The following is a 27,653-nucleotide window of genomic DNA, read 5'->3' as shown; positions in this document are numbered from 1 at the left end:
AGCTGTTTGTGAGAGAAGTCAGCACACTATACATGCTTCAATAACATGATTGGATAGCTTTATTTCCAGCAATGCTTTGCCAAGACATGCCTGTTTCTCAGTCTTACAGTAGGTGCAGCTCTCCTTAGTTTTCCAATTAGTATTTATCACAAACTAAGCCGAAATACAACCAAACCATTTCAGTAATATTATCCTTTGAAGTTTAATTTCCATCTGATCTCGCATGTATTTTTCATGTCTTAAGAATTTGATCTTGCACACACGCCAGCTGTTCACAGAAAAAAATACATCAGGTTTTAATAAAACCCACTGAGCTATTTAAAGGCATCAAAAAGACTAGTTAGGTCGTTTTCCTTAAGCTGCTCAGGTTTAGATCTACCATATAGTAATTTGTCTTTTTGAGATAATAGCACAAGAAATTAATTTGAGTTATGAATTTTAATACAGCATCAATGCTTAAGGGAGCAGCATACTGTATTGTGTACATATAGAGAGATCTCTGTTCTTATCTAAATCACACTGGTTACCTAAGAACTGAATTCAACACTGAATGGTCTAGGTCTAGCTGCTAAGGCCTTATTTCACAGGTATCGTCCAACATACAGTATAAGCAGAGAAGTTCTGATTCAGGCCAGGCTCCACACTGGGCAATAGGGCTTTAGCATTCCGAATAATCAAGAGTCATTGCATAAGCCTACTGGAGACTTTCAGACAGGTTTTAAAATTCATTTAAACACTATCTTTTTGCTTTAGCTTTTAATATTGGTTATTGTACAACTAAGTTAGTCTAGAGTGCCTTTTTCCCCTTCTATTCGTTCATAATGTGCACTACTCTAAAGTGCTGTGAGTTTTTTTTTTAAAAGCATTTATAATTTATATGGTCTCCACGGATCAAGTTGGAAGTTGCTGTGCACTGGGAGATTTTACAATTGGTTATCTTTGTTGTGTAACATTTTCCAGTAGTAAAGGAGAAAATTAAAACCACTTTTGAAAAGCCAGGTTTATGAAATGCATAAAGCAAATTTATCTAGAGCTGGTGAAGCACAAAGGTGAAAGAGTGGAAACAGGAGGGGAGGTGAACAACACATCTGCAAAGTAGCATAAAGTGATCGCCACATAACTATTTTTGATAAGGGATTTACTACCCCTCCATCCTGTTGTAGGAATACTGACAAACTGTTTCATAGCAGTTTGATCTATTCAGCTCCAGGCTGTATACAAGCCTGAAGTAAAACTGTTTGTACAAATACATAGATGCAATGTGAAACTATTATGGAAGGCTGTTTCTCTGTCAAGAACCAATACTGTGATGAACTGGACAACTTTTACTACAATAAAAGTGGAATATATTTATTTATAAAATACATTATTAAATAATTAAAATAAAAAACAGGCATATAGCCTATCAAACTGTACAATAAGGATTCTCTTTTACAATACAGTACCTTTAGAGTTCAACATGCATATACTCAACAGGTTGCATTTTGTTCTTGTACCAGAGCAAGATTAGAAAGCTGCACTGTCGACAATTATAGTGATTGACTCAAACAGTAACCACCTTTAAAACCTGGTAATGGAAGGGTCATTAGTGTTCATATTTAATACACTTAAAAAGCCGCATTTAAGCAAAAATACGACACCTTATTAGAACACTTGCATTTGAAAGCAAGTGGAAAACGGAGGTTTCCCCAAAGAGAGGCCACTAGAAAGCTGTTTGGCAATTTTGGATACATTTAGACATTTGTTCTATGCATGTGTCAAGCACATCAAGCTCAAACCCATTTCGATCTGCACAAAGCAGAACAAGAAGCAATGCGAATTGCAACTTGGTTCAGTTACTACTTAGGCTGGCACTTCATTCCTTCCAGTCTAACTTCAGTCATCCACTTGTCAAACAGCTTCTCCATTTCCTTTCTACTTCTCCAGCTCCCTACATTCACCGTTGGGAGGATTTTCTCTGGCTTTAACCACTGCACAAAGCGTTTCATTTCCAGGTAGCTGCTGTGTTCACTGTAGGGAATGCCTAAAAAAAAAAAAAGTGAAAGGTAAGTAAGAAAGGTGACACCAAATCAACAGATAAGAGCACTATTTTGTCACACTAATGCAAAGATCTATGTAAATACTAGATTTTGATCAATTTGTCCTGCAGAAATTATGATTGATAGCAATGGAATTTGATCATATGATTCTGTTATACCACATTCCAAACAGATATGTAACTTATTGTAAGCCAGTACTGGATGCCCATAAATTCAAAGGTTTATGCAAGAGAAACAACAGCATCAGTCATATACTAGATCCTTGAAAGTACAACCATTTGAGTGTAGCCCCCGTATATGGCCAGAAAAGCACTGGCACAACTGATTTCCAAGATGTTCTACTTATCCACACAAAAAAAGATATACATGCATGTTATATCCACGCTTTGGCTCTTTAACCGGCTGCAGAATCACTGGGAAACAAAGAATTTGCTCTCCTTTCACTCCTCATGAAGAACAAAAGCAAACCTTCATGTCAGATGTGTTGTTCAACCTACCGTAAATGCTTATGTTTCCTCTAACTACAGGTTGAATGCTTTCTACACATGTATTCTGACTTGAGAAGGTCCACCCAGTTGGCTTAAATGCCAGGATTTGATTGTACTTTCCTGAGAACTTGTTCAAGTGCGTCTGCAAACCCTGTGAATGACAAAAGGCACATTTGTGTTTACAACGATAATAGAGCCAAGGAATTCAGAAGGGGCTTTTACAACAACGTAAAAATCTAGCAGACGATGGAAACAACCCAAAACAAGCAAACGATCCCACTGTAGCTTGACTGTGTAAACCATGACTTTCTAATCCGGTCTTCGGGACACGTCCATCACTTACAGGTGGAGTTCTTTAAAATTGTTTGAGAAGGCAGATGTTCTCTACTCCAAGATTAATGACATAATGAATGTCAAGTGTAATCTGACATTGCAGTAAACGGGTAAATACTTAAACACCCTTTGTGTTATTTGAAGAAAAACACAGTGTCACAAAACCAAATATGGCATCTCTTTCAACTCAATTTTCCCTTGAGTTTATAGAGAGGGTTGAAATAAGACGAAAGAGGTTGTGAATTGAAGTTCAGCCTCCCTTTAGTTTCTCTTATGTGACAGAACTGCACACTCATTTTGTCTGGGAGGAAAATTTTGCCACATAGTAAATTGATTACAATCCATTCTACAACATTTTCCTTGTATTAACACTTAGAAAAAGAAAGCATTTCCCCAGAAATTTTTAAAAAATGGGGGGGGGAAGCAAAGGATTCTGTGCTGTACCCACTTTAAAGTTGATTTGCATCATGGGCAGGACGTGCACTTGTGTGGTGTTCCAGTCCATTGTAAGGCGTTCTCTGATACTGTCTGACTCCAGGCAGCACATGGTATTGTACTTGTCCCGTGACATGCAAACCTTACAACCCAGCACTTCCGCAATAGCTGCAAGAAGTCCAAATGAGAAATAGGAGAGTAAGAACAAAGATGAAACATCTCTTCCTAGGAGACATGAAGCGAAACCACTGTCGGTCTGATCAGGATTCTGAGTATTAAGATATTCCAAACAGGAGGTCACACTTCAGCACTAGACTAATGGACAAGACTAAGAATAAATGAAGAACAAAGCATAATTCCAATGGTTTTCTGAGATGCTATATATTTACTTTCAAAAAGTCTGACAATATTGCAAACCCAGGGCCCTGTGCTTTGAGGCTGCAATACCAACCACTGTGCTATCCTTATTCTGTAATTGATGGATGAAACTACAATGTACTATTGAAATCTTTCAAACCAATGTATAACATGTAGAACTTAAATTTTACAAAAAAAAGTTAAAGAAGCTAATGAAAAGATTCCGTGATCAATTTCAGACATCTCTAAAACAAAACCTACTCTAAGCCAGTTTTTTTCACATCCCAGACCTCCAGAGGCAAAAGAATAGAATACATTGGAACAAAAAACATGAAACCAACAGTCTGAGATTCTTACTACCTTTCCTTTTTACTCAGATCTGGGCCAATACATTGGGCAATAGAACAGAGAACACTCTTGAGACATTTCTACAAAGGCTCAGCAGTTGCAAGGTCTTATGAATATTAGACATTTAGACCAGTATAGATGTGCAAGATAGCTGGAAAAAAGGTTGGGAAAGACTCAAATGTTTTTCCTGATGTGCATATTATAGCACAGGCACTGGTATGGATGTTAGTGACCTGACCTCAGTCAGACCTTCCACATGAAAAGCAGCATTTACATGAATTTACTGCTTCATTACCTTATTTCTAGTACTGCATTAATTTTATTGAAACACCTTATTATAAATGTAAAAAAAATGCACCCAATACACAAGGCAAAATATTTTAGGAATATTTTGAATTTCAAAAACCAGTGAAATTTGGTAATGTAACTTGAATTCACTTTAAGAAATGATTTAAGGACAACTCTAGTCTTTACTTATCCAAACTATTTGTAAAAAAGTAATTAAGCCATTTAAGCCATCCTGAAAAAATGGTTTGCTTTCCTTTTACTGCCTCTACATCCCACATGTGTGCCAAACAATGCTTCTTCTGCTCACCCAAAAAAACCTTTTCTTTTCCAATGGAGTAGGTACCACAGACAACTAAGGTCTGGGGGTTCAAAGTCATGTGTTCAAAGGCAGTGTTGGCTGCAAAACTGATAACTTCTTGCTGTGTGGGAAATGTATATTCAGGACTGCAGTATCTGTGAAAGAGGACAAAAAGTACATAATTACACAAGAGTACCAAAACCAATTTGAAATTAACTGAATTTGAGAAGGCAAGAAAAAAACTGGCACATTTAAAGTTGGATCTCTTTTTGCTTTACACTTAAATTTAATATGCAAACTGCTTTTGTTTTCTTGCCCACTCTTAAAGAGCACAGGTCAAGCTACAGTACATGTTAGGCCCAACAACAACACTACTCACGTGGTGTCGAGGTAGAGTGTTTGGACCTTTGACCCGAGCAGCTCAGGGTATCGTTCCATAGATGGGTCGGCTCGGAAATCCCCAGTATGCAACACTGTCCTGCCATTCGGGAGCTGGAAAAGCAGCATTGCAGCTCCTGGGCAGCTGAAAAAACATTTTAAACAATGAATATATTCAGTGTGCCTTAGCAACGCATGTATTGTCTGCGGCTAATGTTTATGGTCTGTTAGAGCTACAGCAATGCTCCTGTGTGTTCCTCATAATGGCTTAGGAAGCCTAGCTATACGTGGCAAGTGTTTATGCAGAGAAAAGCTGATAGCACCAGAGGAGTAATCTGCTAAAAGGACAAAAAAAAAGTGTTAAGTGATACTTACTGGTTGGCATCAAGTAATGTAACACTGACACCCTCCACAGTGCATTCAGCATTCATAGGGAGGATGTTAACATACTGCTCTTCCACTCGAAGCTTGCTCTTCACCAAATTGCCTGTAATCTGAACAGAAGCTAGCCTTTAGCACTAATGGATACCAGCACATTAGGTGAAGACGGGGGATTTGACAACTTCTGAGAGGAGTATTTGAACTGTAAAACACAAAACGCCAGGTTTTGGGGGAAAAAAAAAAAGCGATAGCACTTTTTTTTTTAACCAAAAGCATACACTGCAAGGCACTAAATAACTTAAGATTCCTGTAATGGGAAAATAGCACAGCCAGTTCACTTAAATGATGCAACTGAACAACAGCTCTGCAAGAATGAGATGTACAGTACTCTAACATGGAGTACCTACTAACTACCAAACAGGCTAGATGGGCAATTTGCCTCCTCTCTTTTGTAACCTTTCTTATTCTTAAAATGCAATGATCTCAAGAGGGCTCAACTGCACCTGACTATCTAACCAGAAAAAAAAAAGAAATAATGTTCTAGACTTAAAGGATGTGAAGGATAATGGAATACAAAGCCATCATATTAGCTGATAAATGTTTGCATTTATATTGCTGGATAGGTTTAGCAGTGTTGACATGCAGCCTAAACTCTTGGAGAGCTTTAACAATTTTTCTTAAATCATGAAATGTCTTACTTTATTGCAAAAGATGGGCAATCTAAAACTCTTCTTTAGTCCTGAATAATGGTCCGAGTGGAAATGAGTGAGGAAGTATCCAGTGATGCCCTCAATAGGTCCATACTGAAAGGCATCCACAGCAAACCCTGTCCCTAATTGAAATGAAGCAAACACATCATTTAGTTCTACTTTGAATATTTGGGATATACAACAGCTTCCAATCATGTACCAAACTTGATGTACTAAGAACATTTTATAGCCAACATTCTTGATGAAAATGCAAATTCTATTGTACAATACAGGACAACAAAGTACAGCATTTTTCATACTGAAGGTATTAGTCTTAGGATTGCATTTTCATTAAACTGTATGACCCATGCTTGAGAAGCAAAATAGTTTTAAAAGAACTATCACGAAGGCAGTCTTTCTGCTGGAATTCCAACTTGGAAATGTCATGAAACAGGATAATAGGTAATGCAAACTGATCCATTAGACAACTTCACCACACTTCTGGAAGACAGATCTACTGAGAAGTACTCGGCTACAGTCTAAAAGGACATGAATGAATGAATGAGGAACCCCACATAGATCCCAAAAGGGAACCAGTCAAAAGTTAGCTGTTGTTTGATAAGCTCAATGTTCTGGAAATGGTTTTGAATTCATCCCCCCCAGCAAAACAGATCCATGCTAGGATATTCCATCAAATGTGTGGGTGTTTTCAAAGAATTGTAGCTTCTTTATTACTGTTCTACAAAACATTTTTCTAGAAATAACATGAAGCTCTCCCCCCCCCCCCCTTCAAACAAATTTACATTTGAGAAACTAGATACATCAATGACATTTCACTTACTTATAAAAATAAGACCTGCTGATACTCAATTTTCAATCCAGCTATACCTGAAGCTCCCTCTTGGCATTACACTTATTCAGAATAACAAAACTTGATCTGCTATATTATAATTGAAAGCACTCTTTAGCAACAAATTTAGTTTTGTAGTACAAACCACTTTACTTCTCTCTTGCATATATCTCACTAATGTTATTAAATTGTGTGATTAAGATTTTTTAATGATGCAACATTTTATATACATGTGTCAGTCAAACAATCCTTAATAGTTCTTCCAGTGGCAAAAAAAAACCTAATGAAAAACACGATTCATATTCAGGAGACATGAAGTCAGATCCAGTTTGTTCTGCATAAAACTACCACAACTGTACATGATTACTACTATCCCAAAAATGTGACCCACGTCCAGAAACTAATGAAGAACGATTGCCTTCTACAATGAAAGAAGCAGTGCTTCAACTACTGATAGCATATTCATATGCTTGTTAAGATCTGGCAAAAGTTCAGACATCTGAAAAGAAAATCTGCAGGTCCCTGTCGAGTTCAGCAGAACATTATAAAATCAGCCGAGCAGACTGTATTTGCAAGTCAAATATCTTTTATATTGTGTGCATAAACACACAATGCTGGACCAAACCAGTCTTGTTTGTATAAAATGCCTTCTAGTACATATGTGCTTAAGTACTCTTAAGTGTTAAATACGATTTAACGGCCCCAAGAGAAAAAGGCACGAGTACTCAGTGGTAACATGTTTAGACTATGACTACTCCATGTGTTACCTAGTTGTATTACACACACACCAGTTTTTTTTAGAAAAATACTATCCTAGAGAAAACATCACAATCGGTTGCCTAAAACACTTCAATAATTTCACAAAGTGAAGAAACGAAAACATCTACTTCAATGCGTACTGACCTGGAATCTTTTTGTAGAATGGGCATTGTTTGGTATTCTCAGACTCATCCTCTCCTTGCCTTCTGTTCCACCTTTTTCTTCTTGGCCATCCTCCATTTTCTACAGGCATCTGCGATTCTTTTTTATCGTTGCGGCCATCTGCCGCAACCAGCATATTAGAATCACTGAGTGAACTTGTAGCTTTTCTCTTCTTTTGCCTTCTACTGCCAGCACGGACACTTGGGCTCACCACACCTGTCCAGATGTCCTCCTTCCTTGGCGTATCATTCCCTTTCACTTCTTGCTCCTTCAAGGCCTTCAGTCCAAAGAAGACCCCTATGTCTGTCTGCCTGAGTCCTGCAGTGCCTGACTTAGCTTTGATTTTCTTGGAGGCCATGCTGGGAACGTGGAGGGGGGTGTGTTGTTCAGGAGGATCAGATGAACGCCTTTCTTGTTGTACTTCAAAGGAGCCTGTGTCTGAACTACAAGAAATGATCTTTTGATTTTCGAGGTTGCCTAACTGGTCCCTTAAACGCTGCAACACTAAACTCTGAGGTGACTGCAGTGTAGGCTCATTCTTGGCATGTGAAGCCTCAATAGCTGCACTTCTTCTCTCAGTAACACAACAGCTATTACTCCTGCCAGGGCCTGAACTTGGTTGGCTCAGGCTTTTGTCAGCAGGTGACCTCATTTGAGATAAATTAACACCTGTGGATGTGTTACTTGCACCTGCCTGGCGATCAGGCTGTGTTAACGAGACAGCCAGAGGGGAGTTAGTCACTGAAAAGGGCTCCAATGCTTCCTGAGACTCTTCTATAGCAGGTGGGTCAAAATAATCAGTGAAAAGCTCATCACTGCTTAAGTCTTGCTCCCATAGATTTGGACACTGGGAAGTGGTGGTTTCAGGTTCTGGTCCCATTTCCGAGTTATAAAGATCAGTGCAGTCACTCTTTTTATGTCCAGGTGAACTGGCAGGGAGAGATTTGTATCTTGTTGTGTTAACTGTGTCATCTTCAATGTCGCTACAGAGAGGTGAATACGAGATGTCTTCTTTGCTGGAATTAGAGCCTAAAGTCAGACGCCTTTTCACATTTTCCCCATGTGCTTCATTTTCACTTGTTTTTATAGGTTTGCACGTTTTACCTTCTTGCAAAATGGCCGATTCCCAACAGCCCTTAACATCAACACTCTTTGGGGACTTTTTTCCTTTTGTTGCCCTCGGAGACCACCCCTTCCTTTTCCTGACATCTTCAGGAGCAGGAGCTTTCAAGAGCAGAAGCGCATTTGACTTTCCACTTGAGACCAGCTGGTTAGCTCCCGGGGGGCTGGGGTTGACATTTTGGTTTGAAAAGCCTGAGCTCTCTTGCGAACTATCCAAAATGAAGTTGTCATAATCACTCGTTGCTCTGCTTTGGGCCAGCAGGAAGTGGGTGTACCGCTTGTAATGGCCTGGAATAGTGGAAGTGCACTGAAGGCCATCTGGGCATTCTGTTTCCAAAAAAACAAATCAGATCAGTCAAACATAGCAGGGTTTTAATACTTTTTTAATGAGCAGCATACTTTTGCAATTTTGTTTTTTGTGTGAAGTTGGTCTTGCATTATTTGGTTCTTAATTTAAAATATTTCAAATGCCAAACTCTAGCACTGGAATTTTGTTAGTCATCCATTAATAATAATTTGAGATTTCTGAAACTTATGTTTTGGATTAACTTAATTCTTAAATCTTTCTCTTCTTTTAATATCTTAACACTGTCTTATTTTATTACGTATTCTATACAATGTACTGTTTGTAGGAAAACCGGTTCAGGGACGCCAAATATGTAATCATAGTGGCTCTCTGAAGGCACCAGTTCTGTAGGGTTTGGGCATTTACTGAGACAATTATTAATTGTAGCAGTAAATCACAAAATTGATTCTTTTGATGGCTTTAGAATCCAACCATGCGATATAACTCAAACAACGCACACACACAGGTACTAATACACGAGGATACATTTATTAATACATAGAATATGCATGTAAACCTAACAGATCTTATCGAGAGGGTTATCAGAATACAAAAGGTATATATTCAATCAGTTACGAAGTGTTACACATCAAGAGGACATACGTTCAGTATATCATTCATTAAGACCGTTTCGTAAATGAACTTGGTTATAACTTCTACATTAGATACTCAAAACAAGTACATAACTCTTAGGAATTAAATTGATATCAACTGGTTTGGATAACAATTGAATTCTCGAGCTGTAATGCATTGAAGTTGAATACTCATCCAATTTCTGGGGATTCAGATCTCCTGCGGGCACAAAGAAACAGTTGCAGGCTGTTGCTGTCCAATCCGCGCTGTCTGGCTCGGTGCCAGGCTGTGCTGTGCGGCTTGCGACGGTGCGCTGCAGATGCTCACTGACCGGCTAGTTAGTGTTGGCTTTAACTAGCAAAGTTTGTGCACAGGAGAAAAGATGACTGTGGGTCCCAGCAAGTCAGGAAGAGGACCGGTTCGTTCCTGATGAAGACTAGTTCTGAATAGTGATTCAGCTGTCCACAGTTCCGACCTGTTCACGAGGCCTGCTGCTGGTTACTCTCTGGCAACCTCCACTCTAGACTCTTAGAACAAAGGAAAGTTCTGGCACTCGGACACACTGGCCGTTCCGTGGTTGTCCGGGCTGAGTCTCAGGATGGTCAGGAGGCGCGCTGCGAGAATGTCCTGCCCTTGGGAGCCTTCTGCTCCTGGGCCGTCCTGCCCTGGAATTCTCCTTTGAATTCCCTTTAGAACAGTCCACAGAATCCTCTCCAGAATCTTACTGAATCTGAATCTCAATCTGAATCTTACTTGTTGAATCTGAATCTCCAGGCCTGTGTTGCCTGTTTTTACCTGGAGGAACTTCAGCTTGTTGATTGGCTGAAAGTTCCATGGGCATCAGAGTCCCACGTGGGTTACTCAGCCCTACCAGTCCCTGATTGGTTGATCAAGGTGAGATATGAGTCACTTAGTCCTGACACTTAGTAATGCAGTCCAGATGTCCATCCGGCACTCCCTAGACTGATAGGCGCCAGTGGATGACCATTGATCATGATAGCCAGACTTAGCTAAGTGCATCCCCCTTTGGGAGCTGTCCTAGGAAACCTTAAATCATCTTGCATGAATAGTTTCTCTGTGGCTGCACCACAGAGATGAACAGAGAAATGGGGCCTCATTTGGGAAGCTCAGAAACACTTAATTCTGCCTTATTATTAAGCCTCGCCGCTACATATCCCCCCTTTTTGAAGGTCACGAGGTCCTGAGGCGTTGTTGCCTTCAAAACAAAAACAGAGTTAAGTGATGTCCCTTGCCATTAGAACATTAATCTTAAATGTCCACATTACTCCTCGAGAATTCATACCAGAACCAGCATTGGATACAAACAGGATGAATAACATCTGGAGTATGTATAAACACGGTAGGAGACATTATCTAAGTCTAGGAATTACACATCAGGAAGTTCACTGTCAATATCTGATACCTCTGTGGTAGATATTTGGGGAGAAGTCACTTCCTTTCTTTTGACATGCTACCTTTGACTCATTCATGCTACCCGGAGTACATCTTGATGTGAGAGTACATCATTCAGAGTACACTGTCAGTCATGATCCAGCTACCTGGCAGTAGTGTTACAATAACAACAGTTCCTGTTCCCAGCCCCCCGATAAACCACACCTGTGTTGGGTATCTGCTAGGGTGGTTTGGAGGTTTGTTCCATTAAAGCATAACTAACTACCTGTACCTCTTCAGGGCTTACTGTTTCTTGGATTTCTATCCAATTCCTTAGTGTGGCACCTGAAGGCATCCATGACCTCAAGTTTGGTCTTATGTTGTCTGGTTCTAGACCGTACAGTGTTAAGTTACCATGCTGTACTATGGCCTCCTCAGGAACTTAAAGGAACTGTTTTATTAGGTAGCTGCATTGCGGTAGCTGTATCATGCCTGTCACAAGTCATAGTGTCAGTTAAATGTGGTGTGTTGACCAGCCATTTACGTCCCACCTGCTCTTCATGGGGTTCATTAACCTCCCTCTGCCCATTAGTAGCTTTACACCCTTCATTGGTGAATCGTTTAGACACAGCCAATGGATAGCTTTGGTAGCCATACCCATCTCAAGATTTGGAACCGAATTCAATCTTGGATTGCCTTCTGGGTGAGCTATGAGCGATGGGGTTAATGTCACATACTCCTCTACTGAGAAGAGTGGAATCAAGTGGGTTGGGATTTGTGCCGTGGTTAGACTGGCTACAGTGGCACTAAACTCCCTTAACAGGTCTTGTGTCAACATTCTGGCCTGTTGCACACAAGCATAAACCCACTGTATAACACCAACAATCATGTCCACTGGTTGGGGAATAAGGTTTAACCCTGTTGCATAGGAAATTGCCTGTAGGGTTTTCCCTAAGCTTTCCAACTTTTGCTGCTGTCGATACAGTCTGTCACTACCCTCTGGTATCTCTGACACCTGCCTTCTTGGGGCAGTCAGGGTGAGAGTGCCAGTAGCACACAAACCTACCAGAAAAAGCAAACGTGCAACAGTGGCGGCAGCGATCAGTCCTCCCAAAAGTCTTTTCGGGTGGCTGATCCCAGTCATCTCCTTCTGAGTGACTGTCGCCTTTCTAAGCTGGCGCAGCGTGTACATGGTGTCTTTCTCAGTATGCCATGTGGCATCTTGGGCACCAACATCCTGGAAATCTGAGGAGATCTGACGCAGCTGCTGATGCTGCTCCTCCTTTTCCAGGGCATCTGCTTTTTCGATTTGTTCATGCCTGTGCTCTAGGAACCCTGCAGGGGGCGGTGCAGCGGTGGACCATGCCTGACCCTCGGCTGAGTGGTCATCTGGAGCACCTGAGTGATCTGGGATTGTTACCCCATTCTCACTGTTCAGGTCCACCCTGCACCCTTCCTGATTGAGGAATCCCTCTATCGGCATGTTTACAATCGTTCGCTGGGGGTAGGTGTAGGACACCTGCTCGCTCCCCCCTTCCCTCGCTAGGGGTTCAGGGAGCTGCCCCAGCACTGGGATAGCTAGTTCATTGTCTTTGAACTTACTATCACCCACCAGGCCCATGTCAGTGCAGGCGGGGATTCTGACACCCCTCCTTGCGATGTCCTGCACTGGCAGGCGGGTGACTTGACCATCCAGCTCCAGTCTGGGTGAACCACTGTTGGTCAGACTCAGACTGACAGACTGAGCTGGTGGCTGTAAGAAAACCGGCTCGGCTTTCATTCCCTGTCCCTTCTGGGGGACTGGGTGTGTTGGCAACCCTGCTGTCGAGGCAGGAACAATCAGGTCAGTCTCACTCACTACCTGGTAGTTGTGAGAAATAATGTTACCTGACTGCAGGTTCCCTGGGTCACAGCAGAGGGAATCGGCATCTGGGATCAGGTGTGTCCACAGCGCAGTAGTCTCAGCGTCCAGCTGGACCTCCTGTCTAACCTGTGAATGTTGCACCAGGGGCACCTGGCGGTGGCCCTGTGACAGCTGCTCAAGCAGATCCTCACTAATAGAGGACCTCTCAGGGCTAAGGGCGAGGGCTACATCACCAACCTGCTCTCCTGCCATCTGGATCCCTTCCACCACTGCAGGGTGGTGGTCCTGACCCCTCTTGGGTGCCAGGGTGCACAGGGAAAGCTCCTTTTCATCGCCAGGTGGGGAGATCTGCTCCTCTTTAGGGATGTAAAAGGTGTGTGCTTTACCTGGTGGATCAGGCGGCTGCTCGGAGCACCGCTCCTGTGGCATGGAGGCTGTTGGGACCTTGGCCAGGGCACGACTTCCCTGTATATCCGGGGAACAAGAAAATATTTTTATTTCTTGTCCAGAGGGAACAGAAGGAATCTCCGCATAGGCTTCTGTGTTCGGTGGGCACTGTGTAAGCACAGTCTGCCTCTTGGCCCCCCTTTCCTTCTGTACAGAAGGCTTAGAAGCCTTGACCTGTTTCCACACTTTGCCTTTCTGGTGATCCACCAAAGGTTCCACTCTGAGTCGCATACCCTTTTCTTTTTCTACCCGTTTGAGCTTGCCGTGTGACATCAAACACCTTTCAACCTCAGTGTCAATCAGTGTCTCACTGGGTAAGACATCTCCCATGGCAGCCTTGAGGTAAAAGCTTCGTGCTTTTCCTCTGTGTTTTACTGCCTGCTCTGTGACTTCAGGGGTGGAGTCAGCACTCGCTTGGGAGTGGCTGACCTCATCCAGGCAGGAACCCTTCCGCTCAATCAGATAGACTGAGGGAGTGGGAGGGGGCGGGTCTCCGCCTCCTCCAGTGGAGAGTATCAGCTCATTCACGCTTCCGGCAGCCTTGGGGAGCGGTTGTCCCTGTCCTAATAAAACTTGTTCAAGCCTGGCCAGGCGGGTGGCTACTGAATCCTTTTGTTCAGCTTTATCTAGCCCTTTCCCTCCCCCGGTGTTCTCATGGCACTTAGGACGCTGGGTGCGGTCCTGTGTGCCTGCTTTGGAACGGGGCTTAGCCAGCTCAGGAGCCTGTGCTCCTTCGAGCAGGAGGGAGTTAACCCTGCTGGCTCTGACGGCGAACACAGTCGCTTTAACAGCTTTTTGCTCAGAGCGACTTTGGACATCATACTCCCAGGCTTTCTGCACGAATCTCTTAATATCAGTCATTTTCATGGTCTGTGCATCTGTATGCATTAAGATCATCTTTCTGACTGATGGATGGAGATTCGCAATGAATAAACCCTTGAAATGTGTGTTCTCTTCGCAACCCTCATCATTTCGCCCTGCAAAATAAGTTCGTCTAAGTCTCTCGTAATATTCGCGAGGGGACTCTGCTCTCTCGTGCTTAATGTTAAGAGCGGCGGCTATCGCGGCAGTCGGGTCAATAAACGCACTGTATTCTTCGATAAGTGCTTGACATAGCTGCTCAAAGTCATTACAGACTTCTTTCATCTGCCTAGCCATCCACTCATGTACAGCTCTGCTGGTAGTTTTCCTGACCAGAAACACTTTCTCCTGTTCTGTGGCGTTTGGCAGGAACTGCAGGTTATACCTGAGGTCTTGAATATAACTCTCGATATTATTCTCTGACACTGCGGGGTCAAATCTCTCTATGTCCTTCGCTAGCTCTCTCAGAGAATGGAGATTTATTCTTCTAGCTTCTCCGCTGAGGGAGATATGGAAGAGATCATGGTCAGACTTGTCGCTGCTAGAGAGAGTGCTTAATAGCGACTCGAATTCAGACCTTTTAGCAACCATCGTTAAACTTAAAGAGTATTACTTTTAAGTACGAAATCACAGTTTTACCACAGAAAACCACAAGATCAAATATGCAATCAACCCTGTAGATCGCAAAAGATCACAAAACACTCAAGCACTGCTTAAAGAGCAAGGGGAACTTTTTCTTTCGGCTTTCAGCACACTGTATTATCGTGTATGAAACCCGCGGCGTTTTATATTGAATTATTCCGCTTGGTTGATTCATTTCAGTCTTGCCACGCCGGTCCAGGGACGCCAAATAAATGTAGGAAAACCGGTTCAGGGACGCCAAATATGTAATCATAGTGGCTCTCTGAAGGCACCAGTTCTGTAGGGTTTGGGCATTTACTGAGACAATTATTAATTGTAGCAGTAAATCACAAAATTGATTCTTTTGATGGCTTTAGAATCCAACCATGCGATATAACTCAAACAACGCACACACACAGGTACTAATACACGAGGATACATTTATTAATACATAGAATATGCATGTAAACCTAACAGATCTTATCGAGAGGGTTATCAGAATACAAAAGGTATATATTCAATCAGTTACGAAGTGTTACACATCAAGAGGACATACGTTCAGTATATCATTCATTAAGACCGTTTCGTAAATGAACTTGGTTATAACTTCTACATTAGATACTCAAAACAAGTACATAACTCTTAGGAATTAAATTGATATCAACTGGTTTGGATAACAATTGAATTCTCGAGCTGTAATGCATTGAAGTTGAATACTCATCCAATTTCTGGGGATTCAGATCTCCTGCGGGCACAAAGAAACAGTTGCAGGCTGTTGCTGTCCAATCCGCGCTGTCTGGCTCGGTGCCAGGCTGTGCTGTGCGGCTTGCGACGGTGCGCTGCAGATGCTCACTGACCGGCTAGTTAGTGTTGGCTTTAACTAGCAAAGTTTGTGCACAGGAGAAAAGATGACTGTGGGTCCCAGCAAGTCAGGAAGAGGACCGGTTCGTTCCTGATGAAGACTAGTTCTGAATAGTGATTCAGCTGTCCACAGTTCCGACCTGTTCACGAGGCCTGCTGCTGGTTACTCTCTGGCAACCTCCACTCTAGACTCTTAGAACAAAGGAAAGTTCTGGCACTCGGACACACTGGCCGTTCCGTGGTTGTCCGGGCTGAGTCTCAGGATGGTCAGGAGGCGCGCTGCGAGAATGTCCTGCCCTTGGGAGCCTTCTGCTCCTGGGCCGTCCTGCCCTGGAATTCTCCTTTGAATTCCCTTTAGAACAGTCCACAGAATCCTCTCCAGAATCTTACTGAATCTGAATCTCAATCTGAATCTTACTTGTTGAATCTGAATCTCCAGGCCTGTGTTGCCTGTTTTTACCTGGAGGAACTTCAGCTTGTTGATTGGCTGAAAGTTCCATGGGCATCAGAGTCCCACGTGGGTTACTCAGCCCTACCAGTCCCTGATTGGTTGATCAAGGTGAGATATGAGTCACTTAGTCCTGACACTTAGTAATGCAGTCCAGATGTCCATCCGGCACTCCCTAGACTGATAGGCGCCAGTGGATGACCATTGATCATGATAGCCAGACTTAGCTAAGTGCATCCCCCTTTGGGAGCTGTCCTAGGAAACCTTAAATCATCTTGCATGAATAGTTTCTCTGTGGCTGCACCACAGAGATGAACAGAGAAATGGGGCCTCATTTGGGAAGCTCAGAAACACTTAATTCTGCCTTATTATTAAGCCTCGCCGCTACATATCCCCCCTTTTTGAAGGTCACGAGGTCCTGAGGCGTTGTTGCCTTCAAAACAAAAACAGAGTTAAGTGATGTCCCTTGCCATTAGAACATTAATCTTAAATGTCCACATTACTCCTCGAGAATTCATACCAGAACCAGCATTGGATACAAACAGGATGAATAACATCTGGAGTATGTATAAACACGGTAGGAGACATTATCTAAGTCTAGGAATTACACATCAGGAAGTTCACTGTCAATATCTGATACCTCTGTGGTAGATATTTGGGGAGAAGTCACTTCCTTTCTTTTGACATGCTACCTTTGACTCATTCATGCTACCCGGAGTACATCTTGATGTGAGAGTACATCATTCAGAGTACACTGTCAGTCATGATCCAGCTACCTGGCAGTAGTGTTACAATAACAACAGTTCCTGTTCCCAGCCCCCCGATAAACCACAACACCTGTGTTGGGTATCTGCTAGGGTGGTTTGGAGGTTTGTTCCATTAAAGCATAACTAACTACCTGTACCTCTTCAGGGCTTACTGTTTCTTGGATTTCTATCCAATTCCTTAGTGTGGCACCTGAAGGCATCCATGACCTCAAGTTTGGTCTTATGTTGTCTGGTTCTAGACCGTACAGTGTTAAGTTACCATGCTGTACTATGGCCTCCTCAGGAACTTAAAGGAACTGTTTTATTAGGTAGCTGCATTGCGGTAGCTGTATCATGCCTGTCACAAGTCATAGTGTCAGTTAAATGTGGTGTGTTGACCAGCCATTTACGTCCCACCTGCTCTTCATGGGGTTCATTAACCTCCCTCTGCCCATTAGTAGCTTTACACCCTTCATTGGTGAATCGTTTAGACACAGCCAATGGATAGCTTTGGTAGCCATACCCATCTCAAGATTTGGAACCGAATTCAATCTTGGATTGCCTTCTGGGTGAGCTATGAGCGATGGGGTTAATGTCACATACTCCTCTACTGAGAAGAGTGGAATCAAGTGGGTTGGGATTTGTGCCGTGGTTAGACTGGCTACAGTGGCACTAAACTCCCTTAACAGGTCTTGTGTCAACATTCTGGCCTGTTGCACACAAGCATAAACCCACTGTATAACACCAACAATCATGAACAGAGAAATGGGGCCTCATTTGGGAAGCTCAGAAACACTTAATTCTGCCTTATTATTAAGCCTCGCCGCTACATGTTTTTATTGTATATTATATGTAAAGTGCCACGTGAATACTCTGTTTGGATATAATTAATCGATCTTTAACCACCATCAGTATTAAAAAATTAGTACGATTAACCCAATCATCTGAAAAAAAGTTTTGTTAGGTTTTCATGTTATGTTTAAACAGAAGCTCATCTTTGAAACTGTAAAACAGTCTCTCTATTGTTCTGGTAATTAATCACTATGTATCAAATTCTGGATAATCTGCACAATAAAACAACACAAATGAAAAGTTAGGATGTATTGGTGAGGTTGATATTAAGAGCAAAGAACAACACAGAGCATCATGGTAATGTATTCCACTTTGTGTTGGGCTCGTAGGTTTCCATGACAACTAAAAGCAATTTGTTGTATTTGATAGAAATAAATGCTGCTGCCACCCCAAAAAAACATTAGTAAGCAGCAGTGGAGAGAACTGATCACAATATCTTTTTCATACTGTTCTGAAAATACAAGCATGAGAGAGTACAATAAATACAGAAATGTTTAAAAATAGCATGCTTTGGAGAACCCATTCTTCTAACCATTCGTTTTCTATCCACTCTATCCAGTACAAGGTCAGAGGGGAGATGGAGCCTATCCTAGCAAGCAACAGGCACAAGGCAGGATACACCCTGGACAGGGCCCCGGTCTATCACAGGGCAGACACACAGACACAAAAACACACACACTCACACCCAGGCCAATATTCCCAGAAGCTAATTAACCTACCAGTGTGTCTTTGAACTTTGGGAGGAAACCCACAAAAATAAGGGGTGAACAAACTCCACACAAACAGTACCCCAAGAATTGAACCCAAGGCTCTAGCACCATGATGCTGCAAGGCAGCAATGCTAACCACTGTGCCACCCTTGCCACCCAGAACCTCATCTTAATTACAAACTTTAAGGAGCTATCTTGGCTTCTCAGCTGCAACAAAACATTAAATTCCACCCACTTTTACAAATTTAACACCCGCAGGCTACACATCTCTCCACAGTCTTTTCATTCATTGCTCACTGCAATCGACACTACATTAAAATAGAAGAATACACAAATTATACATACAGTGCCTATGGAAAGTCTACCAACCTTTCCAAAATAACATATCTTGCCTAACAGCAGGAAAGACAAAATAAATCAGAATTTGCTTTATTTATACATTGCAACACAACCTCCAAGTGAAAAACAAATGCTTACACATTCTGATAAGTAATTACACATGAAAACCTAGGAAAATGGGTTGAATTAGGTGTACACACCTCTTCATAATAGCAATTGTAAATTAGCTTATGTGTAACAAATTACCTTGCAAGTCACACAGCAAGCTAATAAACCTCCACCTGTGTTCAACTATAGCGATTCTAAGGACTTCAGAATAACTACCAAGAAGGTATCGGGAACTGTGAAAGAGCTGTAGGCTTTTATGTGTCATTCCCCATTCTAATAAGCATCCCCCAGATCTGGCTTGCATGGCAAGAGGGCAAAAGGAAAAAAATCAAGCAACAAAGCATTAAAGTGATGCTGTAAGCACATGGCAAAATGTTTTCTGATCTGATTACAATTAAAACGGAACTTTCTGGTCTAAACGCAAAGAATGATATTTGGAGCAAACTCAATGCAGCACATCACACAAAGAACACCATCCCTACTGTGAAGAATGGTCGTGGCAGCATCATGTTTTGGTGATGTTTCTCATCAGTAGGGACTGGGGCACTTCTCAGGATAGAAGGGAAAATGAACGGAGCAAAATACAGACAAGTTCAAGATGATAAACCTACTGTCCTCTGCAAGAACACTGAAACTGGGACAGAAGTTTACCTTTCAGCATGACAATGAGCCAAAGCAACAGTGGAGATAAGATTTTATTTTCCCCTGAGGGCAATTTTTTATGGACACACAGCACTCCTGTACATTTAAAAAGAATGCAATCAAAAAAAAGAAGCAGAAAAGAAACACATTGCACATTATTCCATTACAAAAAAATAAGAAAAACACTGCACATCACCCTATTGCACATGTACAACATGTACAACATGTACAGTAACAACATGTAACATTTATAACGCATCACAAAACAGATTGCACTCAAGTGGGTTGTTGAGCGCTAAAGAACGAAAAGGTAAATGTCCTCGAGTGGCCCACTCGGTCTCTGACCTCAATCCAATTGAAGACCTGTGAAATCACTTGAACGTTACAGTACATCAATGGTCCTCTTGCCATTTGACTGAGTTTAAAACGGTTCTGGAAAGAGGAATAGGCAAATATTGCCAAATCTCAGTGTGCTATGTTGGTACAGAGCTATCCAAACAATTATGGCTGTAATTCAAGCAAAATGTGCTTCCACCAAGAACTAACTCAGGTGTGTGTACACTTATCCAACCCATTTTTTGGGGTTTATTTGTAGTTGCATTTCAGAATGAAATCCAGACATATTCAATTAGAAATTGTTTCACCTTTATCTACACCCTGTAACACTCAACCTCCAAGTGAAACAATTTCTAATTGAATGTGTCTGGATTTCAGGCTGTTAGGCCACAGAATGTGTTACATTGGAAAGAGTGTGTAGATTTTTCTACAGGCACTGTATTTTTGCACTGGAATTCTCACAGAAAGACTACTGTTTGAGTTGTTTCAATAAAAAATGTCATCCACTAGGGTGACAGAATCATACATTGTACTGTAATTTAACTTAAAAATATATTTTAGCTGATATGATCTCAACCAGTTGAACTCCAGAACAGGCTGAAATCACATCAAAGACAGGTTTTCATCTTATTCATAAATGCTATATGATATAGTTTTCTGTATTGTGGTTTTACTATACAGATCAATGTGCCATTTAAGCACATCAAGGTTTCTAAAGTCAGATGATTTAGAACTCAGTTATGAGCCTGAGCTTCTCTAAAAATGCAAAATACATTAGTACCCTTCCATTCATGGAAGTATAGAAAGGGAATGTAGAGCAAACAATATAAGCTACTGATCTAAAAATGAATACCTTTGTTTCCAATGACTGCATCATGGATTGCATCATGGTCTAAGTCATAAATCTAGCTGTGGGTTCAATCAAACACTACTGTACAAGGTTCTATTTTAAAGGTGGTGCAGTTTTTAACATAGCTGCCTTGGTGCACTAGGACCCTAGGCTGAATTGCAGAACTAGAGGGCTCTGCGTGGAGCCCGCATGTTCTCCCTGTGACCCTGTATTGGATAAAGCAGATAGAAAAGGAATGGATGGATTGTATTTTACAATGTTTTCATTACTGCAGTTGGTCGGACTGTCAACTACAGCCAACATACCTTTTAGTTCTTCGTCGTTTTCAGGCTTGTCCAAACATTCTGCAACATGCCATTGCGGCGACTGCACCAGCAGTATTGAGAAAGGCATCTGGCAGCTGGGGCAATATCCCTCCTTAACAGGTTTTGAGGGAGTCTGCTTGTCTTCATCTTGTTTTATTTCCAAAGATCCAAGGGCTGCCTGCGTCTGGTCTTCCGATGTACAGCTCTGAAGCACTGAATCATTTTTGGCCACTTTTGTAAGAGAACTTCTGTTGCATTTGCTCTTGTCTTCTCGGCTATCTGGCAATTTCTTCCTTGCCTTGTCATTATTTTGTTTTCGCTTGAGCGTGTCAGGTGCCGTACTACACTTACTAACATTACACTTAACCCTTACTTTACTGTGCTTATTTCTTCCTCTTCTGGTCTTAGTATTACATTTATATTCCCATATGTCGTCCTCAGAGCTATTCTGTGACATTATAGGATCGATGTATTTTCTCCGCAGACATTAACTAGCTAAGTTACTGCACATAAAGAATTTATTCATAATTAATATCCATGTCATAAATCATTGGCTGAGTTTAAATGGATTATCAATATCAAATCCTGATTTATGATCAAATCCTGAATCCTGATCCAAATTAGGTTTCAATTTAGAATAAATCATAAAGTAGTTTTCATATTACGATAAAGCAATGCCCCGGTGTTCATTATTTAACCATCAAATTTCCACAGTTACTACAGTAATATTCTTTCACATGCTGTCTAATTACATACTTATCATCGAATCAAGTGGCTAACATTAATCACGTTCACTAGTTATTATACTAGGGAAAACTGGCATCAGATGGAACGTGGAAATAAAAAAATAACTCCCCAGTCGAATACGGAAAACGTTATTCTTGGACCGGATCTCGCTATTTTTATTTTTTTAGTCTGCAAATATTTAACTTTAAGAAATGGTTGCAATCGTTTTGATTTCATAACACTCTTCTCTCTACTGTACTTACCGCCACTGAGGCACGAACACAGAAAGCTACCCTTCTAAATTTAGTTCAGCATTTTCTACACTGCAAGAAATTACAAGAAATTTCTTATGTGATCTACTACAATAATTAACTATAATACAATATAAAAATAAATTATAAACAGTGAAATTACTCAATCTATTTTACTAACTATAAATTTAGATAAGAAATAAGCGAAACTGCAGACATAAAAATACAGATGACTGGGCAGGTTCTGTAAACCAGGTAAATCAATTAGTAATGGATTCTATAAACGAAATAACAAAGAAATCCGTAAAATCATGTATTAATTAATTAATATTGATATTTTATATTGAATATTTAATAATTGTCATTTGCTGGTTTTGTGTTGAATGTGCAGTTCATGTACAACACTCCCTGCTTTACTCAACACAGACTTGTGAAGATGGCGACAGCCTGCAGCCTTACTGCTTTAATACCAGCTCAAACACAGTTGGACTACGCCCTGGTGGACGCTGTCTCTGTGCAGGAGAAAGAGAACCTGGTCTTTCAATATTTGAAGAAAATAGACTGCAGGCAGCAGGACTTAAAGGTCCCTGAATTCGAAGGAGGTGAGTTATTTTGTGAAAACTGTGGAATTTCAGGAGTCGGAAATGCAACTGGGCGCTTGACGAGCAACACCTGTTGATGAGTGATTGGGAGAGTTAGACTCTTAAAACTGATCATAATTTATACGTGTCGGTTGCAGAATGATTGGTTCCCATTCTTTGATTTAAATGGTGCTTGAAATGTGTAGTGCTCGTATTAAGAAAGTAAGAGTTGAGCGCTGAATGTCTAAGACAGAATGCTTCACATTTGTCATGCGATGCCGGTGTGCAGTTTGAGTAAATACAGTAATAAGTTAGGCTGCTGGTTTCAGAGCGGTGATTAAGAGCTCTAGACTATGCGTGATGGACCATACTTACCACATATCAGGTGTGGAAGGATGCTGTTGTACCATAGAGCATAGAGGTGCTGTGTTCGGTTGTAAAAATGGGTTCTTTCCAGATCGTCATTGTAAAAGAAAATTTGTTCTGTATTAAATATTCTGAGTTGAAGAAGGAAAACATTTAGTAACAGTAACTTTAAGCGGGCCGACACAATAATATACCATGTTGATTATTCATTAGGCCTGTGTGTTGAATTATAGTTTTTTGGATATATTTGTGGAGCAGCACTTTTCTTGTTATAAATACGATGTGTTGTCATGGTGACTAGCTTCCCCTCTTTGTTAAATTATATTGAACACTGTATGCAAATATGTTCAGGTTTAAATGCATTATGGGTCAAAATGATGTCCAAACCTTTGAAACATACTGTGGGTCACAATCTGTGGTTTTATAACACTAATTAGAAGTTAATGACTGTGTGCTGTCTATCCAGTCTATATGACTACATATTAAACATGAAATGATCATTCCCTTCCTGTTAAAATAATATTTTTATTAATAACAATAATATAAAATAATAAAACACCTTTTATTGAAAGTTTACTTTAAAACTAGATTCTCAAAGTGCTTTACAGTAAGACAAAATCAAATATATGAAATAAGAGTTAGTACAATAAAAAAAGAGTTTAGAGTGCAATACAAGTGCAGTATACAAAGTGGCATACACAGACATCAATTAAGTAAAAGCCTTGTGAAGAAGAAAGTTTTAAGAGTGCTCAGGGCAGGTGAGTCTGATATCCTTCAGGATAGAATTCCAAAGCTTTGGGGTTTACCAAGAGAAGGCTCTGTCACCCATATTATGTAGATGAACTCAGAGGACAAAGAGGAGACCAGGTTGTGAGGTGGTGTGGAGGAAGATAATAAATCAGACAGAAATTGAGTTGCCTTATAGGTGAACATGAGAATATTGAAGTCGACTCGAAGCCTGATGGGAAGCCGGTGCAGGGACTCCAGGACAGAAGTACTGTGATCACTCCCATGCAAACTGGTCAGGATTTTGGCTGCCGAATTCTGGACATATGGAAGTTTGTTCATCATGGATTTAGATACCCTAGCAATTGCTAGGATACCCTAGGACATTGCAGTAATTAATTTTAGAGAAGATGAATGTGTTTTCAGCTACAGAAAAGACAACATAGGATGCAGTCTGGTGGTAATTTTAAGATGGAAGAATGATGTTTTACAGTATTTTGTGCATGAGAGTCAAATGTCAAGCCTTGGTCAAATATCACCTCCACGTTCTTTAATTTAGATTGTAGATGGCACTGTGCTTGAATTTAGGAGGGGGTTACTGCATTACAAAGCTTATGGGAGGTCCTGAGAAGATCGACTTCAGTCTTGTCTGTTAAAAAGAAGGAAATTTAAGTCATCGAGGTTTTTATGTCAGAGATGCAATGAGCGAGTGTAGAGGCAGCCACTTCAGTGTCAGGTTAGTATAGACCAACATAGAAATAATAATCCAGACTATGTGATCTTAATAGCTGACCAAGTGGGAACATGTAAATGGTGATTAGTAAGGGGCCCAGTATTGAGTCCTGATGAACACCAGATTTAATGACCCAAGCTTCAAAACTGAAATTCCCAAGAGAGGCAAAGTGATGGTGATCAGTAAGGTAAGAGTAGGACCACTTAAGAGCAATGTCAACAACTCCAGTCTGAACAAAGGAAAATAAGGTGGCATGGTTAACAGTGTCAAGAGCAGCACTGAGGTCTAAGAGAATATGGTTAGATAGAGAATTGGAATTAGAAGCCATAAGAAGAAATGTATTAAATGAGCTAGTATTCCACAATCCAGAGAAACCGCTTTGGATTCTTTTGTAGCACTTTACTGCTACAAGAACAACTAAAGGATTCAAAGCAGTTTCTTAGGTTGCTAAATATAAATTAATTAATGTAAAAAGTTAGATCAGCACAAGAGTAAACATGACCATGCCTTTCCACAGATGGATCCAGCTTTTTTCAGCAGTTCCGTAGTCCTCTGTGGTACAGAAGCTAGTAATATCAGTGGATTTTGTAACCTTTATACTAACACTTGTAGCTCAGTGTACTGCACTAATAAAACTGAACCATACAGCCAAGAAAATTGGTTTTATGGTTTTGGGAAAAACTTGGATTAGGTCCAGTGTGCAGGAAAAGAGGTATAATGCCATGACTGTATTATGATGCCTGTGTTACATTTTGAAATTTCAGGTTTGGAATGGCTGAACACCAAGAGTCCCCTGTCATTTGCGGAACACCTTTCAGGCAAACTGGTGGTGCTGGATTTCTTCACTTACTGCTGCATCAATTGCATGCATGTGCTTCCTGATCTCCATGAGCTGGAACAACTGCACTCTGATAAAGGTATTTACAGGCAATGAGCTAGGAATGATACTTCATGCGGTCACTCTTCCAATTGGCTTAATAATATCAATGTTTTTGGTTTGGTTGTGGTCCCACAACTATGTGTTGGGAGCCACTTTGTAATATGTAACATTAACGTGCTTTTATCTGCAATGAGTGTATACATATATAGTACTGACCACATTCTCGCAAAGAGATACCTATTAATAATATTATTATATTCTTGCTTCTTAATGTCCTGGGGTTCGCAGACTGGTACAGCTAGCCTGGCTTTATCATGTGACCAGTCGCATTACTAAACGGAAATAGCTTCACTCGGTCCTTCTCCCCTTTCGAGATTTATGACAGCCTAGGCATTTTCAGGACAAGCCTTTTTCATCAATGTTGAATAATTGTTTTAGCCTTTTTCCGTTCTCATTGATGAGTTTCTTCAGTTTCTCTGGAAACACTTCTCTCTCCACGTGATCAGTCGATGCCTCATCATCCGTAAACTTGAGGCTGTAGAGAGAATAGCACTTCTTTAAATTACATTTATAGAAATTTTAACTTTTGTGTAAATGTAAAATAAGTTTGTGAAAGTGCTACATACGGCTTTTGACATTTACCCCCTGATTATTTAGTTAATGCCTTATGGGAAAACTAATTAAGTACTTTGTTATTAATTTGTGGGATTTTTCACGAATTTCAGGGTCTTAAAAACCTAACCCGAAGGACTAATTTTTTACCTTGATATAGGAATTTCTTAGAGACTAATTTTAGTTATTGTTGTATGCATCTTGTGGAATTATTAGACATACAATTTAGATGAGATTTTTACACCAGATTACCACCATTATATAACTTTTGTTCTCTTTTAGTATTAGTATTATTAATATTATTAAATTAGTCTCTTATCAGATTGCATTCCAAAACGGCAAAGAAACTGGTGATATTACTCGTGCAAAAACTTCAGCCATTTGAAAGATTCACAATGTTATGTGAACTTGTATGAATGAACTGTTTTGGAGAACAGTCCTTTGCAGAACAGTTTAATATGGTAACAGTAACATTTATGAGGGTACATTTATAATCAGTCTTATGGAACATGCTGATAATGTGGTAATGCTAATGGATAATGTGGTTAATTGTCTGATTCAAACACTTATTTGTACGACTGGTTAACCCAGTGCTACAGTTTCCCGCACAATGTAAAACATTATATGCACATTGTCAGTAATCTGCAAAAAGGTTTATTAGCTTTTGTCTGTGTCTGTGCAGTGTGTTAAAGTTATCCCAGTCTGATTCCAGCCTTTTCAAGGTCTGTCAGGTACTGAGCAGAGGATCTACTTTACATTGGTAATGTAATCATACTTGATCCTTTTGTAATATGCTAGTTTTTACCTTCTATGCACTTCAAGGCAATCAAATATAAAAAGGTGTTTTTTGGAAGCTATGTTGTTCACTGTTGTGTTTAGAATTACAAATGGAATCCTGAGCAGAAACAGCCGGAAATCCTGCTGTAAACATTTAATAAATATTATCATTTCTGATTGTACTTTTCTGCTATTTAAATAGCCTTTCTGTATTTTTTAAAATATCACAAACACATTACCCTGTTAGACCCATTCAGTACTTTTCTGTCATTGGAATGGATTCATGTAAAAAACGTGTTTATTTCTCTATAGCCTGGCTATAATAAAAAAGCCTTATACTGTATACTGTCCTAGCATTTACCACTTCCTCTAACTGAGGCTCTGTTGTTTTACATTGATGAAGCCAACAGTGTGGTCTAAGGAAACCACATTCTTTGTGCACAAACCAGTCTCTGCAGGAGTATTCATGGGCAAAATATTTGCTCATGTTTTGTCTGTTTTAATTAAGAGACAAAGACAATTACTGTAAACAGTTCAAGTGGGGAGATGCAGCAGTATGAGCTGGCTGTAAAGGTTAATTTCACACTGAAAAGTAGAAAGAGCAAATGCTTTTTTTTTTAGATGAATTGGGTAAATTACTGTTGTTTACTGTTGGGGAAAAATAGCCTTTACTTGTTGCTCTATTGTAATCAATGAAAGTTTAAGCTTTAGCCACTAATGGGTCAGCTAAAGAAAGAATTTTGGAAACAGGCTACAGAACAAGTAGAATTAGA

The 27,653-nt window shown here is 40.6% G+C and overlaps 2 protein-coding genes across 2 annotated transcripts in view; one reads left to right on the top strand and one right to left on the bottom strand.

Annotated features, from left to right (window-relative positions):
• Nucleotides 1-1,333: 1,333 nt before the first annotated feature.
• On the bottom strand, nt 1,334-22,231 carry dclre1a (DNA cross-link repair 1A (PSO2 homolog, S. cerevisiae)). The gene is made up of 9 exons (XM_088916817.1): nt 21,229-22,231; nt 7,788-9,254; nt 6,044-6,177; nt 5,340-5,458; nt 4,966-5,109; nt 4,596-4,741; nt 3,309-3,463; nt 2,537-2,678; nt 1,334-2,023 (listed from the first exon to the last, which is right to left on the bottom strand). Exons 1-9 carry the CDS (start codon nt 21,683-21,685, stop codon nt 1,839-1,841), a joined length of 2,949 nt encoding a protein of 982 aa, XP_088772943.1. The 5' UTR covers nt 21,686-22,231; the 3' UTR covers nt 1,334-1,838.
• A 404-nt stretch (nt 22,232-22,635) lies between these two features.
• Nucleotides 22,636-27,653, top strand: part of nhlrc2 (NHL repeat containing 2) — a 44,476-nt gene continuing 39,458 nt past the window's right edge. The window contains exons 1-2 of the mRNA XM_088917387.1: nt 22,636-22,807; nt 25,376-25,528. Of these exons, the coding sequence (XP_088773513.1) occupies nt 22,642-22,807; nt 25,376-25,528 (319 nt within the window). The 5' untranslated portion in view covers nt 22,636-22,641. The remainder of the gene's footprint in view (nt 22,808-25,375; nt 25,529-27,653) is intronic.

This window comes from Atractosteus spatula, chromosome 5, assembly GCF_055471065.1.
Source record: "Atractosteus spatula isolate fAtrSpa1 chromosome 5, fAtrSpa1.hap1, whole genome shotgun sequence".
Lineage (NCBI taxonomy): Eukaryota > Metazoa > Chordata > Actinopteri > Semionotiformes > Lepisosteidae > Atractosteus > Atractosteus spatula.
This window is presented reverse-complemented; position numbering and strand designations above follow the sequence as displayed.